We start from the raw sequence: 20,796 nt of genomic DNA, 5'->3' as shown, positions 1-20,796 counted from the left end.
ACAAATGTCAAGGCTAAGACTTCAACATTTTTTCTCAGTGCTATGAAACAAATATTATTTCAACCTTCTAATAATTTTCAGAATCCAAATGTTAACATTATTGAGTCAAATTAATGATTTGTATGTGTATTTTTGTGTCTGTGTGTGTGTGTGCAGATGGCTGGAAACCTGGCCCCCAAGCAGGAAGGATGAAGATGACACATCCTTCTGACGAACACGGTTCACAGCTGTCCTCTGGCTTCCCTCTGACTGTCAAGGATCTGCTTCTGTCTGGAACATCAGAGCCAGTAAGACTGTGCAGGTGGTGGTGGCGGCGAGTGGTTTTACAGACTGTGCACAACGAGGGTGCCATGCAGTTTCAGAAAGACAAATGTTGGAGATCACTTTGGAAGTGAATGGATGGCTGATGTAGCGGATATTGTTGAAACAATATTTAATTAAGTCTGAAATTTCATTAAATATCTTGAAAGGGGCACCAACTGCTTAGAAGCGTATAATGTTAAGTTCAATATTAATCAGCCTTTGATATGAAAGACATAAGTTCTGCAGATGACTGATTAAACATCTGTCTTCAATTGTACACAAGACAACACAACCGGCATAATATTTACACATTTATTTACATATGTACAGGTACAAACACATGTGACTGAGACTTTGAGAATATGACTAATGATTCATAGTTTAATTGTTGATGAGATGTGAAAAGGAAAGGACAAAGCAGTAAATATAGAAATTAATAAGAATAAACCTGGTTAGAATTTAGAGGTGAAATTTGGGTTTGAAGATGAAGAAAATTAAACAAAGAAAGCCACTTTTCATCACTGGCAGCAAAGACTATCAGAACACTTGAAGGTTCACTTACCTAGGTCCCTTGGATTGGGTGGAGTAAAGAGGTTCGGTGCAATCCGGTCCAGTTTCCTGATCAGCCGAGTGCTGGCCTCCTTTATTAAAGAATTTTTGTGAAGTGTTAAGCTTTTGAAACCGCAAATGAGAAAAAACTGAAATAGATTGCAAAAGGTGGTACACCTTAAATGGACAGGCCGACTAAGGTGCAGACATATTGGTGTCCACTCCTACAGAGCCTGCAACTGGGGGTCTGAGGATAAAATTAAATAAATAAATAAAGATTAGAACATGAAATGCCAGATCCTGAATGGTAGACAGTCGGCCCACATAAACACCCAATAATAATGTCTCTAAAACAGGGTGTTATTTTGTATTTCAGTTCCCTGTGTAAGCCTGGCAACTTGGCACAGTGCAGATATTTAACATGTGCACATTAATTAATTAAATGTGGGAAATAGTTGTATGTTCTGCACACACAGTAGTATTTTCGGTGCTCAATAAAACATGGACTCCTTACATATTTATTTCCCTGCACTCTGGAGTTCTGTATGGGCCACAGATGGGAAAACCTGCACAGTGAGGTTCAGGTCCCATTCCTGTTTTGCTGCATGGAAAGAGGCCACACTGCAATGGGTATGCTGTGCTCTATGGTTTGTTTGCAATACGCTGTTTTTTTGTTTGTTTTTTCAAGATGGCGCTGTTGAAGCAGCAGTCTGTTACTTCAGCTCTGCTCCCTCTTTTCCTACTTTTACTATTTTTAATACTTTTTAATGGTGCTTATTTGTTTTTATTTGCAGTGGGTGGTACCCTGTGCAAGTATGCACATGGGAAACCCACTTTTGTTACTCTTGTGATTATTTTGATGATGATTTCTGAACTTTTCGAGGCAACGCGGGGAAATCCCTTTGTTTCCTTTGTTTCCTCTGAATGTCCCATTGTTTATAGCCGGGATCAGCTGCTTGGACTAAGAGACTCAATGTACAGTGGGTCGGGTCCCCGCTATGCTGAGCACCCGGACGTACCTGCAGACATTCAGAAGAAACGTAGGGGCTGCAGGGGCGGCCAGACAAAGCGAAGAAGGACTTATATTCCGTCTGTGGTCATAGGGAATGTAAGATCTCTCCGCAACAAGACGGAGGAGCTAGCAGCGCTAATCCATTTCCAGAGGCTGTATAAAAACTGCAGTCTCATGTGCATCACGGAGATGTGGTTGGATGAACATGTACCGGACTCTTTAATCAACATGGACAGCTTCACACTTATCCGCACGGACAGGACACTGGCGTAGAGCGGTAAAAAGAGAGGAGGGGGGCTCGCCGTTTATGTGAATGAGAAATGGTGCAGCAGGTCTCATATTCACGTGAATGATCAGATCTGCTCCTCGGACATGGAGCTACTCGTGGTGAGCATGAGGCCGTATTATCTCCCACACGAGTTTGGAAGTGTGATTACACTCTGCGCGTATATTCCTCCCTCTGCAGACGCTGCCTATGAGCAGATTCACAGCACAGTCACACGGCTGCTGATGCAACACCCATGCTTTCTTCCTCATCACCAGAGACTTTAATCACACCTCCCTCTCCACCACCCTCCCCATGTTCACCCAGTATGTCACGTGTAAAACCAGGGACAATAGAATACTGGACCTTTTTTACGCTAATGTGGAGGACGCTTACACCTCCACCCCCCTCCCCCCACTGGGATGCTCTAATCACAATCTTGTCTATCTGCTCCCCCAATACACCCCCAGGGTGAGAAGAGAACCAATACACAAAAGGTCAGTGAAACTTTGATCTGAAGAGGCCACTGAGAGGCTGAGGGACTGCTTCAGAACCACAGACTGCAGCATGTTTCAAAACTCTTATGGTGAAGACATCAACAGCCTGACCCAGTGTGTCACTGACTACGTTAACTTCTGTGTGGAGAGCACTGTGCCCACCCGGAGTGTACGGTGCTTCCCCAACAACCACCCCTGGGTTACCCCCGAGCTGAAGACCCTGATGAACCAGAAGAAGAGGGCCTTCAATTCGGGAGACAGAGAGGAGCAGCATAGAGTCCAACAGGAGCTCCAGTGGAAGATCCGTGCAGCCAAGAAGGTGTATGGAGAGAAGATGGAGGAGCAGCTGGCCTGGAACAATGTCAGAGACGTGTGGAGATGCCTCAAGAACGCCTCCGGATTTGGGCAGGGTGCCAGCAGGACTGCAGATGGGGATTCTCGGTTCGCAGAGGAGCTAAACAGCTACTTTAACCATTTTGGCTCCTCCACGCCTGCTCCCGGCCACTCACATGTCTCCAGCAGCCGGCCCTCCAGTCCCTCTGACCCACCACCTTCTACCCCCCCGGTCACCTTCACTGCACCCTAGCCCTCGTCCCCCCCCTGCAACTGTATTCAGCACCAGCCCACCTCAGCTCACACCCCAGCTCCCCCCCCCCTCACTGTAACTCCAAGTGAGGTGAGAGACCAGCTCCTGCGGCTGAAGCAGAGGAAAGCAGCAGGACCTGATGGGATCTCCCCGAGGCTGCTGAGGACCTGTGCAGATGAGCTCTGTGAGATCCACAGCCACATCTTCAACATGAGCCTCAGCCTGGGGGTGGTCCCCACCCTGTGGAAGACCTCCTGTGTGGTCCCGGTTCCCAAAACACCGCACGTAGAGGAACCGACCCACTACAGACCAGTTGCCCTGACCTCCCACCTCATGAAGACCATGGAACAGCTCGTCCTGTCTCACCTCCGCACCGTGGTGAGCGACACCTGGTACCCACTGCAGTTTGCCTACAGGCTCAACATCGGGGTAGATGACGCTGTCATCTAACTACTGCAGCGAGTGCTCACCCACCTGGAGACCACTGGGAGCGCTGTGAGAGTCATGTTCTTTGATTTCTCCAGCGCTTTTAACACTATCAGACCGGCACTGCTGAGGGGGAAACTGGAGGATGCAGGTGTGGATGGACACCTCGCTGCCTGGACCATTGACTACCTCAATGACCGCCTGCAGTACGTGCGGCTTCGTGGCTGTCAGTCTGAGGTGGTAGGGTGCACCACCGGGGCCCCCCAGGGCACCGTCCTCTCGCCTTTCCTCTTCACCCTCTACACCTCGGACTTCACCTACAACATGGACAGCTGCCACCTCCAGAGGTTCTCTGATGACTCCGTCATTGTGGGTCATGTGTCTGAGGGGAATGAGCTGGAGTACCGGTCGGTCATCACAGACTTTGTGGACTGGTGTGAACGCAACCACTTGTGTCTCAACACCAGTAAGACGAAGGAGATGGTGATCAACTTCAGGAGGAAACCACCACCTCATCCACCGGTGAACATCCAGGGGGAGGACATAAAGACTGTGGACACTATACAAATATTGACTGGTGATTTCGGGTAACAGTCATTTTGTCACCCGAGGGAGGTTGCTGTAGCCCAAAGCCGAAGGCTGAGGTCAACATTTGGTCAACATGAGGTCCCTACCCCGTTGATTCTCTAATAGACTAAAAATTTGCAGACTGGGCTTTTATAGGGCACCTTTATAATAAAAATTATTGGTTCAATAAAAAAAACATAGTTGTGTAGTTTTATTTCATTAGGCCAGAACACATTTATACCATAAACTAGAACACATTTATACCATAAACGTAACATATGTACTCTTATTTTAACTGTGAACATTGATTAAAGTCTATTTCTTATTTTGGAACTGATATGGAGCTACAACATTTAGCTCCATGCTTGGATTAAAGTCTTGAAAACACATTAGTCCTTAACAACAATATTGACCACACAATCTTTAATATTGATGATCTTGGAGCAGAGTACCTGTTCCACCTGTGTCACTGGCGACATAGGTTTATAGCTGGACGGCACAGCTTGTACTAGGTCTTGTAGTCCAGGTGAGTGCGTAACAGTGCTGGACGATGCTAGTGTGCTCAGAGCATCACCCATCTGTTTTCTTTTTTCACTTCCAACTTGGCAATAATGTTTCAGGCTTGATTCCTGTTTGTGACCAGTGACACCGATTATATGTCTTGATTCAAATCCTTGCCAATCCAGTGTTGTTATAGTGGTAGCCCGGAGACAGTGATTGGTGTAGGTCATGTGCAAACCGGCCTCTTTTGACAGCAATTTCATTTTTTCACCAAGAGTGTTTTTCCCCAACGGTGCATTCTCATACCAGACAGCATCAGTTGCCTTAGATGCCCTCTTTGGGCACTGAAAAAAACAGGGCACTCTGGATTGAGACGTTTCATATACTCCACTGAGCTGACTGGACACAGGGGCGTGCCAGTCGCATACATCCTCCCACCAGTACTTTCTCCATCATCTTGTAGAGATCCAGGGTGGTTTTTAGTCTTTTTGTCTTTCATCTGAACATACTTTTCTCCATTTTCATCTGCTGTAATCGTGAAGTCATCCTTCTGCATTTCTCATAAATTTTCTCTTCCTCTGTTACCAAAGAAGATCATGATGTCAATAAACACGCGATTTTGCAGAGTTGCAGGTGTATCGGGTGACAGACATGCTGATGTGTACAGTTTATGCATCTCATCTTTTGGAATCGCTGCTTTGTGTTTCATGACTGCTTTACCCTCATTTTTCAGTTTTACAACAACAGCTTTAAAAATGTCATTGGCTTCTATAAAATTACTGTCATGCATAATGTCCACATCATAGGCGACTTGCATATGTTTTTGCAGACCGTAACGCAACGACGAGAGATTTCTTCGAATACAGTTGTCCATTCACCTGAAAGCACAGAAAATTTACTATTTAATGTATGTAATTTAATTTTCATAGTTGTTTATGCCTATAGAATAACTGTCACCTGTGTTCACCACATATTAATAAGCCTACCTGGCGAACTTCTGCGTAGAATCGTTTCAGTGTTTCATCAAGGAGACTGGTGAGGTCATCAGCAGCTGCTAAATTAATATTTCTGGCACTGCAGTAGACATCGAAGGCCTTCTTTGCTCCTTTCACAATTTTTTTAGTGTTTTTGGAATACTTTTCTTCCAGCAGATTGTTTAAATCATCGTCTGTCATCAGTTGAAACCTTGGATTACCCGAATGATCCATATCGACGTGTGTTTACAAACAACTCACTCGCAGAAAGAAGCAGCGTCAAACTGGTTGCAACCAGTCGTGCTTGTTCTACTTTGACACAGGCTAGGATAGTGCTGCATCCTGATTGGTTGATATGCAGGGCTACAGTGCGGGAAATTTAAGAACTGTTGCCCTCCTGACAGGGCAACAGTCACTCTGTATCATGTCATGTGATATCTTCTCAGCCAATGAGAAGACATTATCACAAGTAGGGGTAGAATAATGACAGACTGAGGCACCCTCAGTGCAAGAAGGAACGATACCGCAGGTCGTTCCTCCCTGCTGCTGTCAGACTGTACAATAACACTGTGAAATAACCACATGCAATAATATGTCCACAAATCACGTGCAATATTATTAATATGTCCACATATCATGTGCAATAACAACTCGTTTACAAATCCCTGCACTAATGTCACCTTATCACATCTAAACTCCATTTCACATATCGTAAAGAAGATGCTCCTATCTCTTTTTCAATCCCAATCATGTTTATATATATGCATATATATATGTGTATAGGTATGTGTGTGCATATGGGTATGCTTGTATGGGTATGTATATATATATATATATATATATATATATATATATATATATATATATATATATAATGGTTTCCTTGTCCGTCAGAAGGGTGGAGCCGTCTGAGGAGCACAGGGGTGCTTGCACTTGATGTGCTGGCCCATGGATGGTCTTAAGGGCTTCATAAAAGGAGCACATGTCTCCGGCATCGGCATATATATATGCATCGGCATATATATATATATATATGCCGATGCCGGAGACATGTGCTCCTTTTATGAAGCCCTTAAGACCATCCATGGGCCAGCACATCAAGTGCAAGCACCCCTGTGCTCCTCAGACGGCTCCACCCTTCTGACGGACAAGGAAACCATTATGCAGCATTGGTCAGAACACTTTGAAAATCTCTTCAGTGACAAGCGCACTGTGCAAGAGTCATCAATCGAGAAGATTCCCCAGGTGGAGGTGAAATGGGAACTTGATGACCCCCCAACACTTGAAGAGATCCGAAAGGCCACCACGCAGCTGAATCCAGGGAAGTCTCCTGGCATAGATGGCATCCCAGCAGAGGTGTACCAAAATGGAGGTGAGGCAGTCCTCGACAAGCTTCAGATTCTCTTCTTCAGTTGCTGGGAAAAGGAAATGGTTCCACATGACCTTTGGGATGCGGTCATTGTCTCCCTGTACAAGAACAAGGGCGACAAGTCCAACTGTTCTAATTACCGGGGCATCACTCTCCTCTCAATAGCAGGTAAGATTTTGACTCAACAGGCTTACCCCTACCATAGCGCATGAAAATACTCCCGAGAGTCAGTGCGGATTTCGGGCCAACAGGGGAACCACCGACATGATCTTCATCCAGAGACAGATCCAGGAGAAGTGCAGAGACCAGAACATGGTCCTTTATGCAGCCTTCATAGACCTAACCAAGGCTTTTGACACGGCCAATAGTGAGGGCTTGTGGAAGATTCTTGCACGCCTTCGCTGCCCTCCAAAGCTCCTCACCATCATCCGCCAGCTGCATGAAGGCCAGATGGGACAAGTGAAGTACAACGGGACTCTGTCCGGCAGCTTCCCCATCTCAAATGGCGTCAAACAAGGTTGCATCCTCGCGCCCACTCTGTTCTCCATCTTCTTCAGCATGATGCTTCGTGAGGCCAAAGAAGACTTGACAGACGGCATCTATATCCGCTTCAGAACCGACGGAAGTCTGTTTAACTTGCGGCGCCTTCTGTCCCACACTAAGATCACAGAACAGCTAATCATGGAGCTGCTCTTCACAGATGACTGCGCCCTCGTCGCCCATATGGAGCAAGCCTTGCAGCACATTGTCAACTGTTTTGCTGAAGCAGCAAGAGCCTTTGGCCTCACCATCAGCCTGAGAAAGACAGAAGTGCTATATCAACCGGTCCCCCATACAGCATATACCCCACCCCAAATCAACATCGAGGGTACCAGCCTGAATGCAGTAGAGCACTTCACGTATCTCAGTAGTGTTATTTCAAATGACGCATCTGTTGCCAAGTGTTGGGTATTTTCTCCTCCAAACATTCTTAAAACCTTTAACAAGACAAACAGAGTCAAGAAACACCAGTGAGACAGAAAGTCAAATTTAGCTCGCGAGGAGTGCAAACAGTCCGTACACGTAGTACCACTGAAAGCACTAAGGACTGTTGCGCATGCTCACTCTTTTTATTAGAACAAAGCCCTACCCACATTGTGAAACTTGTCCTAAGGGGGGGGGGGGGGGGGGGGGAGCGCGAGACAAGTTTCTTCCCGTAAAACAAACACATACGTCAATAAGTGCAGCTGCGTGGAAAAACAGTTCCTTTGTTTAATCATATCTTTGAAGGTCAGCACATCTCGTTCTTGCAGGCTCCTCTGTTTGCACTTATCATCTGTTCTGCAAAAGCTTGGAGTGTCCTGTTTAAAACAGTAAGCATTTGTACAGCATAAGGTCAAAATAACCTCCATCTCTTCACTCCCAGTCGTTAGTGGCTACAGAAACAAAGGTTGTGCTGTCAGTGTAATAATAACAAGTACATTCTCAGGGTTACGTTAAGACAGGTGCAAAACAGCTCAATAACATTTCATCAGAACAAAAGACAAAGGAACAAATGTTTAACAGTGATAAAAATATATATATATAAAATCTTTAACATTTCCCTCCTGTTATCGCTTGTTAAACATATAGTAGGCATCACCTAGCTTAGCACTTCTTTTGAGATTTTCACTAAGAGGTTCATCATGGTATGTTCTACAGGCCTACACCCCAGAGGTTATGTCATCATTGTCATCATCATCGGTGTCTGGGTCATCATACTTCCATTGGTCTGAGTACAGGTCATGAGAGCCCTCTTCCTCCTCGTCATCGTTTTGCCCCAGGAGTGGATACGAAGCTGGTCCCCCTCCTGGTCCTGGACCTATTGCTGTGGTTATCATTCTATTTGCAAGGCCTCGAAGACATGGAATACAACAACATCCACACAATGTTAGAATTGCAGCAAATACTGCTATAGACACTAATAGTGAAGAAATCAAAGACCTCCATTTTCCCATCCCTTCCAGCCACCAATCCCAGCCTTCGGTGTTTACTCCACTGTGCTCTTTCATCTTCCTGTTCAACGTCCTCAGCCCGTCGATGGCTTGAGTGAGGCTGCCATCTGCAGCTGTGTTGTTGGGAATGAATGTGCAGCATTGTTCTCCGAACATGGCACAAACACCTCCTTTCTCTGCCAACAACATATCCAGAGCAATACAGTTCTGGAAGGCCATAAGGGACGTGGCTTCTAACTGTGAATGGACAGCCTTAAATTCTTCCTCAGTCCAATTTCCTCATTTCTGCACATTGTAGTGGATGTAGTTTATTCTGTCTACGTTCTTATTAATTGAACACCACCAACAGATGGAGGATTCGAATCCAGCTGCTATTTGATCAACCAGTTTATACTCGTCAGGCACTCCTCTGGGGACTCCTATTGCATCAATATATGTTGGATCTTCCACTCCTTTCCAATCTCTTTTTACTCTATGTCTGGCTATGCCTTTCTGCCAGTCTTCAGGAATAAGAGAGGCTGCATACGCCATAACGTCTTCAGGGGTCATGGGTATAGCTTTAACTGGTAACAATAATGATATTAATGCACAATAACCTGACACATTTCTTGGCAGTCTGTCAAAGATTCTGTTATCACCACACCACCACCATACATCACTCCTACTGACAGGTTTGAATGTGGAATTACTATGGACCACATCCTTACACCAGGCAGTGTGGTTTAAGCTACCCAAAGTCTTACTTGTCCCTGTCAAGTTTACACATGTATGGTTAGCATGCCCAACTTTGCTTGAAAATAAAGGTTTAATCTTAGTCAATTTGGTCAATGGATAGATCTTGTCCCACTTAGAACAATTGTTGTTTGCTGCAATGTATGTCTGTGTCATTACAGTCAGCAGACAGTCTTTGGGTAATGCTGCCGGTATTACCTGTAATATAGGTCTGGGTCCCATACATACAACACAGTCCTTCTTTGTAGCTAGTCCTGCCTGTTCTGCCATTAAAAGCCAATTATTATTTTGTCCACTAATTCCTGTAGTTACTAGGAACCAGTCATCTGTTTTCATGTCTTTTGTATTTCTTATGGATGCACCCTTTGTCCTGCTGAGATCAGTCATAACTGGTTGCTTTAATGTCTTGTTAGCTGTAGCCATGATATTATCTTCACACAATATCAGGGAGAAGTAGGGGTCAGACCCTGTTTTGTGGACCCACAACAAAAACAACCAACATTCTGGATCCGGTGTTCCTGGTGGGATTATGGATTTGTTTTTTTGTATCCACTGCAATCAGCAAGCTATCCTCTGTTTGATACATTTTGAGGAATTGGCTTTGGTACTTAGCCCACCCGGTTTGAGCCCAACTAGGCGTCCATCTGTCATACCTATCTGCCACCAAGGTCTCCCATCTCTTATCCTGTTGATCATTTGTCATATACCAATCATAGCCACTATACCATGATCCCTGTTGATCATCCTGTGTCCGTGTCAAGGATGTAAAAGGGACTTTGATTACTACTGAAGCATTTCGGGGAAAGCAGGCCTGTACACCAAATTGATATGCTCTTTGTTTACTACATCGATGCCCTACAGGTATAAGTGGATTGGGGCCTCTGTCCTCTCTTTTTGGCCTATTTAGTTTGTTGATGTGTCCTGTATTGTCGTGTCCGACACTTATGGCTTTCACTAATAAGCCTAATCCAAAAAAGAAAAGTAGCATAATAAGGACTGTCCATGGGGTCCAGGGACCCTCGTTCTTTTTGTTTTTTACTTTTGTCATTTCTACACACTACAGCACACCTATGTTCAGAACAGTGGTTTCTTAAAGTCTTCTGCTAGCTTTCGTGTCTAACCTGGATCTTAACACCAAGCTCACACACTATTACTAGTCTTATCCTACTGTTCTTACTGTTTGCCTGTGTCTGCAGAAATGACTTTCTTACAGTGAGTTAAATGAATCCATGTACTTCTTTCCCCAATTTTCAAAGCTGTGGGTGTTGTGAGTAGTACTTGATGGGGCCCTTCCCACTTACGTGAATGCCAGTGTTTTCTCTTGATGCTTCTTATCAACACCCAGTCTCCAGGTACCACTTTAGGGTCATCCTGTGGAGAAATGGGATCATCAGTGTTTGAAACTCTCCCTCGTTGTCTTTCTAACATCTTCCTCATGTAATCTGCCAAATTGGCTTCCTCAGGTACATCCCAAATTTGCCCATAATATGGCAATTGGTATTTTCTGCCAAACAATGTTTCATACGGTGTCAACCCCATGGTACTAGTTATGTTTATATACATTTTTACCAAATCTATACAATGTGTCCATGGTCTGCCTGTTTCCTCCATTGTCTTTCTAAGTCTGTTTTTTACTGTCCCATTCATCCTTTCCACTAATCCGGCACTTTGTGGATGATAAGCACAATGATTTTTGAGATTAATCTGTAGCGCTTCTCCTACGTATTGCACTATTGTATTAACAAAATGCGCTCCATTATCTGAATAGACTGTTTCTGGTATTCCAAATCGTGGAATGATGTCTTTGCACAGTGCTTTAGCCACTGTAAGTGCATCTGCATGTTTTGTGGGGAACAATTCTACCCATTTTGAGAAGGCATCAATTATGACTAAACAAAATTCCTTCCCTTCATGTTTACTCAGCTGTATATAATCCATATGAATCACTTGAAAGGGATATTGTGGTGTTGGAAATTTGCCTCTTTGGGGTCTCAAATTGCCTTGTGAGTTGTGTTTTGCACATGTCATGCATGCTCTACAATGCTGTTTTGCATATGCATCGAACCCATAAAGACAAAAAATAGATTGCAATTGCGATATCATACCCCCTGATGAGACATGCGTCACGCCATGGCTCATGATAGCTGCCCATTTAAACATATTTTTTGGCAATATGGGTTTCTTTTGTGGTCATAAGTACAAATCATTTGCATATGTAGCTCCTTTATTTAACCACATTTGTTTTTCTTTTTCAGTTGCCTGCTGTTGCATGTCAGCAAGCAGTGTATGACCTAAATGCAAATCTGGAGAGGTTTCGTGTAGGAGAAAAATAGGAAAAGCTGCTGCTGCCTTTGCGGTTTTGTCAGCGAAATCATTTCCTTTTGAAACACTGTCAGAGCCTTTGGTGTGAGCCGCACATTTGCATATAGCAATTTGTTTAGGCAATTTCACAGCTTTCAGTAGTGCAGTTAGGAGTGTGGCATGAGTCACTGGTTTTCCAGATGATGTCACCATTCCACGCTCTTCCCACAGTTTTGCAAACACATGCACTGTGCTGAAAGCGTACTGGCTGTCTGTATAGATTGTTACAGCCTTTCCTTTAAATAAATGACAAGCTGCAGTTAGAGCTACTAATTCAGCTGCTTGCGCTGAGAATGATGATGGCAACGAAGTAGAATCCAATACTTCTGAAGTTGTGACAACAGCATATCCAGATTGTGTTTGTCCATAAGCATTTTTAGTGGAGGATCCATCCACATACACAATTGTACTGTGTGGGATGGGCGTATCCAAAAGATCAACATGGGCCTTCATACAGACAGTTGCTACATCAAGACAATTGTGCGGCTCACCATCCTCAGGTAAAGGTATCAATGTGGATGGATTCAATGTTGTACATCGCTCTACCGTAAGGTGTGGTTGTGATAATAGCAAGGACATGCACGAAAGATGTCTTGCTGGGGACAAAAAGCTCATGTTTGTCTGCAACAGAAGTGCAGAAACTGCATGTGGAACTTTCAATGTCAGCTGATGGAATAGAACAACATTACTGCTACTTTGAACAGCCATAGAGGCTGCAACAACAGCTTGTACGCATGGTGGTAGAGCACTTGCCACTGCATCCAATTTAGATGAGTAGTAGGCAACTGGCCTTAATTTTGAGCCATACACTTGTACCAAAACACTAGTCATGAACTTATTCTTACAATCAACTGTTTGAATGAATGGTTTACTATAATCTGGTAGTGCCAAAACTGTGGATGACACTAATGTTTGTTTGACTTTTACAAAAGCTTCCTCAGCATCTTTGTTCCATTCCAACACGGTTGACATTGAAATATCATCTTTGTACATCAAATCAGAAAGTGGACTAGTCAATTCTGCATAGCAGGGAATCCATGCCCTGCAGTAATTTGTCAGTCCAAGAAATGACATCATCTGTTTTTTAGTTTGTGGTTTCGGAGCATGTAAAATCGCTTCCTTTCTGTCAGACAGGATCGTGCGCCCTGTGGCTGATAATTCATGTCCTAAATATTTTACTTTATCCCTACACAACTGAACTTTGCTTTTACTCACTTTGTGGCCATTATCAAATAAGAAACACAATAATGCTACTGTGTCAGTTATGCAGTTTTCTCGTGTGTCACAGGCAATCAAAATGTCATCAACATACACTAATAGTTGGCTATCTGCCGGTGGAACGAAATTGGCTAAACATGCTGACATGACTTGAGAATAAATAGTTGGACTCTCTGCGTAACCCTGCGGTAATCTGGTAAATGTATATCGTTGTCCTTTAAAGGTAAAAGCAAACCAGAATTGACTATCTGGGTCCACTGGTACAGAGAAAAATGCATTACTGATATCTATTACAGAAAAACAACTAGAATTTGATCTCAATGAGTTTAACAGTGTGTGCGGATCTGGAACACATGGAGCTCTTTTTACTACAGCAGCATTTACAGCTTGGAGATCCTGTATCATTCTCCATCCTACTGAGGGCGGAGCCTTTTTTACAGGAAATATGGGTGTGTTACATGGTGAATCTGGACATGGTACTATAACTCCTGCTGTTAACAAATCCTCTATTACTGGTCTGATTCCTTCAATTGCATCAGGTTTCAATGGATATTGTCTTACACATGGTCTGTATTCTGTTTTTGGTCTTATAACTACAGGTTGTGCATTTTTAATCAGTCCTACGTTTGAAGGACCTGTTGTCCACAATCCTGATGGTACTGAAGAAAGAAGATCATTTTCTTCAGGACTCAACTGAAACACTCAGGATTGTGAAGTGGACACATCAATATGTGTTCCAGCTGTCAGCACTAATGAGACATTAACTGGCACTTTATACAATTTAGTTGATGGACTGAACTCCGTTCGTGGTCCAATTCTGCTCCAATCAGTTCCTGACAAAGCTGTTATGACTGTCAGTCCCAAATCTTGCCATTCTGTCAAATATGGTTTACAAAGTGACACATGTAATGGCATACCTGTGAATCTCAATTTTAAAACATCTTCAGTGGCACCTGTCATTGTTATGACAGCTGTGTTCCTCCATGGGAGGAGCTGTAGGCACTTTTGTTTGACTGCGTGTTTGTGGCTTTTCTTGTTTTTCACTTTTTACTTTAGGTCGCACCGCCATATCATACTGCGGTGGCGGCACATCATCATCCTCTGGTAGAGGAGGGTACAAATGCGTTGTTGCCGGCGGTCCAGCCGTCGGTGGTTTCTGAGGTTGTTCAGGTTCTCTGTGCTGAATTATCACATCTTCTTCTGCCTTACCTACAGCTTTCTTTTTCCTTGCTTTCTCTAATCGTCGCTTCTCTGCTCCCTTCCGTCTGTTCTCTGCTTCCTCCTCCCAAAATGCCACTAAATCTGCCCCTATTTTCTGCTTCTTTTTCTCATCACCTTTATGTTCCTCTTCTAACCTTTCCTTCAACTTCTGAATACTAGTCAGGTTCAGTCGTCTGTCAAAGTCATGTTTATTTATCCAGGTCTCCAATTTCTTTGTTGCTTTTGGATTTTTTGCTTCCATAAATTTCCAGTCGTCAGTTGATAAATTTTCCTTATTTTTAGACGTCTTTCCCCCCATTTTTATTATTCCTTGTTATAATTTGGACTTCAGACGGGGGCACACCTAGGGTGTTCTAAATCTGAAGTTTTCACTTTCTTTGGACGTGACAATTAATTTGCCGTCGTGTGGTTGATTCCTTTCACCTCCCCGTAGGAAGCGGAATCACTTGCCTCTGCATCCACACACACGGTTGTCACTTACGTTGTCCAAAGTATTACACTTTCACACTTTTATTCTCAAAAACCGGTATTACTTCGTATTAAAACAGAGGAGTCCGTACCCTCCTTCCGGAATTTAACTACGTGCGTCCCTCGCAACCGTAGAGGAGTCCGCCCTCCTCGCGGAGTTTAACTGCTTTACATTAACAGACGATTCCACGCCATCGCTTACGGAGTTTAACTGTTTATGTGATCACACTTTTATTCCCTACCGGTACGCGTATATAAACAGAGGAGTCCGCACCCTCCTTCGGAATTTAACTACGTGCGTTCCTCGCCATCGTAGAGGAGTCCGACCTCCTTACAGAGTTTAACTGTGTTTCATTAACAGACGATTCTGTATCATCGCTTGCGGAATTTAACTGTTTATGCGATCTGATCACCATTCACTCAGTACTGTTACAAAGAAATTCTACTCACTGACTCGACTTCCTGTCTGTCTTCTTCGGGAAAATCTCGTCAACCAGACGATGCCACCGGCGGTCGACAATTGCAGACACGATCAATCGATCGGACCTTGGCCAAGGATTTACGTCTGGACTTGGCGACCCCCGCCGGACACCTCCGGTATTGTTGAGATCCCGGACGTAGCCCCCAGTCAATGTTGGGTATTTTCTCCTCCAAACATTCTTAAAACCTTTAACAAGACAAACAGAGTCAAGAAACACCAGTGAGACAGAAAGTCAAATTTAGCTCGCGAGGAGTGCAAACAGTCCGTACACGTAGTACCACTGAAAGCACTAAGGACTGTTGCGCATGCTCACTCTTTTTATTAGAACAAAGCCCTACCCACATTGTGAAACTTGTCCTAAGGGGGGGGGGGAGCGCGAGACAAGTTTCTTCCCGTAAAACAAACACATACATCAATAAGTGCAGCTGCGTGGAAAAACAGTTCCTTTGTTTAATCATATCTTTGAAGGTCAGCACATCTCGTTCTTGCAGGCTCCTCTGTTTGCACTTATCATCTGTTCTGCAAAAGCTTGGAGTGTCCTGTTTAAAACAGTAAGCATTTGTACAGCATAAGGTCAAAATAACCTCCATCTCTTCACTCCCAGTCGTTAGTGGCTACAGAAACAAAGGTTGTGCTGTCAGTGTAATAATAACAAGTACATTCTCAGGGTTACGTTAAGACAGGTGCAAAACAGCTCAATAACATTTCATCAGAACAAAAGACAAAGGAACAAATGTTTAACAGTGATAAAAATATATATATATAAAATCTTTAACACCAAGGACCTAGACAGTCGCCTTGCCAAGGCCAGCAGTTCTTTTGGTCGACTCTCAAAGAAAGTCTGGCAGAATCATGCACTGCACCTTTCCACAAAAGTGCAGGTCTACAGAGCCATTGTGGTCCCTACCCTCCTGTATGGAGCTGAAACCTGGGTTCTGTATCGCCAGCAGATCAGATTACTGGAACGCTTTCATCAGCGTTGTCTTTGAAAAATCTTCGGGATCAAGTGGCAGGACTATGTCTCAAATGAGGACATCCTTACCAGAGCCAAATTGCCCAGCATGGAGTCTATTACAACAGCTTCGTTGGGCAGGCCACGTAGCCAGGATGGACGATACACGCATGCCGAAATTAATTCTCTTTGGCGAGCTCAAGGAAGGGAGACGAAACCAAGGGGCCCCCAAAAAGTGCTATAAGGACCAGCTGAAGAAACAGCTCTCCTTTGCAGGCATTCAGCATCAGTCATGGCAGCATCTAGCTACAGATAGACTCAGCTGGCGTTACAGCATCAAATCCGCCAGTCTGAAGTTTGAGGCAGAAAGAAGTGAGGCCACACGCCAGAAGCGTCAAAGACAGAAAGAGCGGGCAGCAGCACAAGCCCAGCCTACTCAAGTGTTCATTTGCCCCAAGTGCATCGGTCTTTTCAGACACCAGAGGGCTTGTAGAAAATAAACTAAAAAAGGCCTTCCCACTATCCTCGCAAGTGAGGAAACTGCCAACAGCAACAACTATATATATATATATATATATATATATATATATAAGTGAGGAAACTGCCAACAGCAACAACTATATATATATATATATATATATATATATATATAGTTGTTGCTGTTGGCAGTTTCCTCACTTGCGAGGATAGTGGGAAGGCCTTTTTTAGTTTATTTTCTACAAGCCCTCTGGTGTCTGAAAAGACATATGTATATATATATATATATATATATATATATATATATGGGTGTGTATGTATATGTGTATATGTGTGGATGTATATATATATACGAGGTCTATTAGATAATAAACCAACCCTTTTTTTTTTTAACTATATGGATTTGAATGACATGCGATTACACCAATCATGCTTGAACCCTCGTGCGCATGTGTGAGTTTTTTCACGCGTGTCGGTGACGTCATTTCCCTGTGGGCAGGCCTTGAGTGTGATGTGGTCCCACCCTCTCGGCTGAATTCCTTTGTTTCACACGCTGCTCGAGACGGCGCGTGTTGCTTTATCAACATTTTTCTGGACCTGTGAGGAATATCCGAGTGGACACTATTCGAGAAATTAAGCTGGTTTTCGGTGAAAAGTTTAACGGCTGATGAGAGATTATGGGGTGTTTCTGTCACAGTAAGGACTTCCCACAGAGCAGGACATTGTGCAGAGCTTCCAGGCGCCGTCGTCGGCCTGTTTCAACCTGAAAACATCCTAATTTAAGGCTTAATTCACCCAGGACGTCGTGAGAGAACAGAGAAGATTCAGAAGAGGCCAGCATGAGGACTTTATGCGGACATTCCACTGTTTAAGGACATTTTTTAACGAAAGACGTGCGCGCAAATTCGCCGAGTCGTTTCCGTGACGACTCGGCAAATCTGTGTGCACCGCGACAGGAAAAACACCTCCGTGTTGAAAACCATTTGTAAAATTCAGGCGGCTTTTGATGGCTTTCAACAAGTGAGTAACTGAGAAATTGTTTAACAGCTTGGGCATGTTCCAACTTGGTTTTAGAAAAAAATAATAAGGTCGGATACTTTTCTAATAGACCTCGTATATATATATATATACGAGGTCTATTAGAAAAGAAACCGACAGTTTTATTTTTTTTTAAAAACTATATGGATTTGAATCACGTGTGATTACATCAGCCAAGCTTGAACCCTCGTGCGCATGCGTGAGTTTTTTCACGCCTGTCGGTGACATCATTCGCCTGTGAGCACGCCTTGTGGAAGGAGTGGTCCAGGCCCTCGTCAGATTTTCCTTGTCTGAGAAGTTGCTGAGAGACTGGCGCTGTGCTTGATCAAAATTTTTTCAAGAACTGTGAGGCACATCCGAGTGGAGACCATTTGAGAAATTCAGCTGGTTTTCGGTGTAAATTTTAACGGCTGATGAGAGATTTTGGATTGTTTCTATCGCTGTAAGGACTTCCCACGGAGCAGGACGTCGCGCAGCGCTCCGAGGTGACGTCGTCATCTTGTTTCAAGCTGAAAACCTCCAAATTTAAGCCTCTGTTGACCCAGGACGTCATGAGAGAACAGAGAACTTTCAGAAGAGGTCAGAATCAGCAGTTTATCCGGACATTCCACTGTTAAAGGAGATTTTTTTAATGAAAGACGTGCGGACGGATTGGCGCGTCAGCTCGCAGCCGGTGCAGCGCACCCGCCACAGGAAAAACACCTCCGTGTTGATAACCATTTGTAAAATCCAGGCGGCTTTTGGTGGCTTTCAGTTGAGTGAGTATCTGAGAAATTGTTTAACAGCAGGGCATGTTCCAACTTGTCCTTAAGGCTTCCAACGGAGGTGTTTTTCCTGTGGCGGGCGCGCCGCGCCGGCTGCGAGCTGACGCGCCAATCCGTCCGCACGTCTTTCATTAAAAAAATCTCCTTTAACAGTGGAATGTCCAGATAAACTGCTGATTCCAACCTCTTCTGAAAGTTCTCTGTTCTCTCATGACGTCCTGGGTCAACAGAGGCTTAAATTTGGAGGTTTTCAGCTTGAAACAGGATGACGACGTCGCCTCGGCGCGCGATGTCCCGCTCCGTGGGAAGTCCTTAAAGCGATAGAAACAATCCAAAATCTCTCATCAGCCGTTAAAATTTTCACCTAAAACCAGCTGAATTTCTCGAATGGTGTCTACTCGGATGTGCCTCACAGTTTTTGAAAACTTTGATCAAGCACAGTGCCAGTCTCTCAGCAACTTCTCAGACAAAGGAATTCCGACGAAGGGGCTGGACCACTCCTTCCACAAGGCGTGCTCACAGGCGAATGACGTCACCGACAGGCGTGAAAAAACTCTCGCATGCCCACGAGGGTTCAAGCTTGGCTGATGTAATCACACGTGATTCAAATCCATATGGTTTTTAAAAAAAATAATAAGGTCAGATACTTTTCTCACAGACCTCGTATATATATATATATATATATATATATATATATATATATATATATATATATATATATATATATATATATATATTCTATTTCTACCTCATTTCTTATGTCTTGTACTGTTACAAGTATTATTATTATTGCTTATCCTTGCACAAGCTGTTCGATGAACATTTTCCTCTACTTGCACCCACCTTGTGTGTTTTCTTAAGAGCTGACATAACATGTGAATTTCTCCTCTGTGAGATCAATAAAGTTTATCTATCTATCTATCTTATGCATTTTGCTGGTACACGGTTCATCCAGAAAGTATTCACAGCACTTCAGTTTTTCTACATTTTGTTATATTACAGCCTGATTCCCAAATAGAGTAACTTTTTTCCCTCAAAATTTTACTCACAACACCCCATAATGATAACATGAAAAAAGTTTTTTGGAAATTTTTGCAAATTTTCAGATATTTTCAGATCTCTCCAGAGATGTTCAGTTGGATTCAGGTCTGGGCTCTGACTGGGTAAATCAAGGACATTCACAGAGTTGTCCTGAAGCCACTCCTTTGATATCTTGGTCGTGTGCTTAGGGTCATTGTCCTGCTGAAAGATGAACCGTCGCCCCAGTCTGAGGTCAAGAGTGCTCTGGAGCAGGTTTTTATCCAGGATGTCTCTGTACATTGCTGCATTCATCTTTCCCTCAATCCTGCGTAGTCTCCCAGTTCCTGTTGCTGAAAAACATCCCCACAGCATGATGCTGCCACCACCATGCTTCACTGTAGGGATGGTACCTGGTTTCCTCCAAACATGATGCCAAAGAGTTCAATCTTTGTCTCATCAGACCAGAGAATTTTATTTCTCCTGGTTTGAGAGCCCTTCAGGTGCCTTTTGTCAAACTCCAAGTGGGCTGTCATGTGTCTTTTACTAAGGAGTGGCTTCCATCTGGACACTCCAACATACAGGCCTGTTTGGTGGATTGCTACTGAGATGGTTGTTCTTCTGGAAGATTCTCCTCTCTCCACAAAGGAATGCTGGAGCTCTGACAGAGTGATCATCAGGTTCTTGATCACCTCCCTGACTAAGGCCCTTCACAGAGTTGTCCTGAAGCCACTCCTTTGATATCTTGGCTGACCCGTCACCCCAGTCTGAGGTCAAAAGCGCTCTGGAGCAGGTTTTCATCCAGGATGTCTCTGTACATTGCTGCATTCATGACATTTAGCTAAACTGACTAAACCAGTTGAACTACAAAAACACAATATATCAATAACACTTACAACTGTTGGGAAGGTGTCGTAACACGGACCCGCAACAGGGGGCGCAAATGAACGGACAATGGATAAGACAAAGAGTAACAATTTAATGTTGTGAAACGCACAACTGGATACAGACAAAAATATACAATGCCAATTAAACACAAGGTGAC

General features: G+C 43.9%; 1 protein-coding gene across 1 annotated transcript in view; it reads left to right on the top strand.

Moving 5' to 3' along the window:
- Positions 1–20,796, top strand: part of creb3l3a (cAMP responsive element binding protein 3-like 3a) — a 46,598-nt gene that overhangs the window by 8,954 nt on the left and 16,848 nt on the right. Inside the window, exon 4 of the mRNA XM_034180250.1 lies at positions 157–287. Within this exon, the coding sequence (XP_034036141.1) occupies positions 157–287 (131 nt within the window). The remainder of the gene's footprint in view (positions 1–156; positions 288–20,796) is intronic.

Source organism: Thalassophryne amazonica, chromosome 10 (assembly GCF_902500255.1).
Source record: "Thalassophryne amazonica chromosome 10, fThaAma1.1, whole genome shotgun sequence".
Lineage (NCBI taxonomy): Eukaryota > Metazoa > Chordata > Actinopteri > Batrachoidiformes > Batrachoididae > Thalassophryne > Thalassophryne amazonica.
Note: the sequence above shows the minus strand (reverse complement) of the source record. Positions and strands in the feature narration are given on the sequence as shown.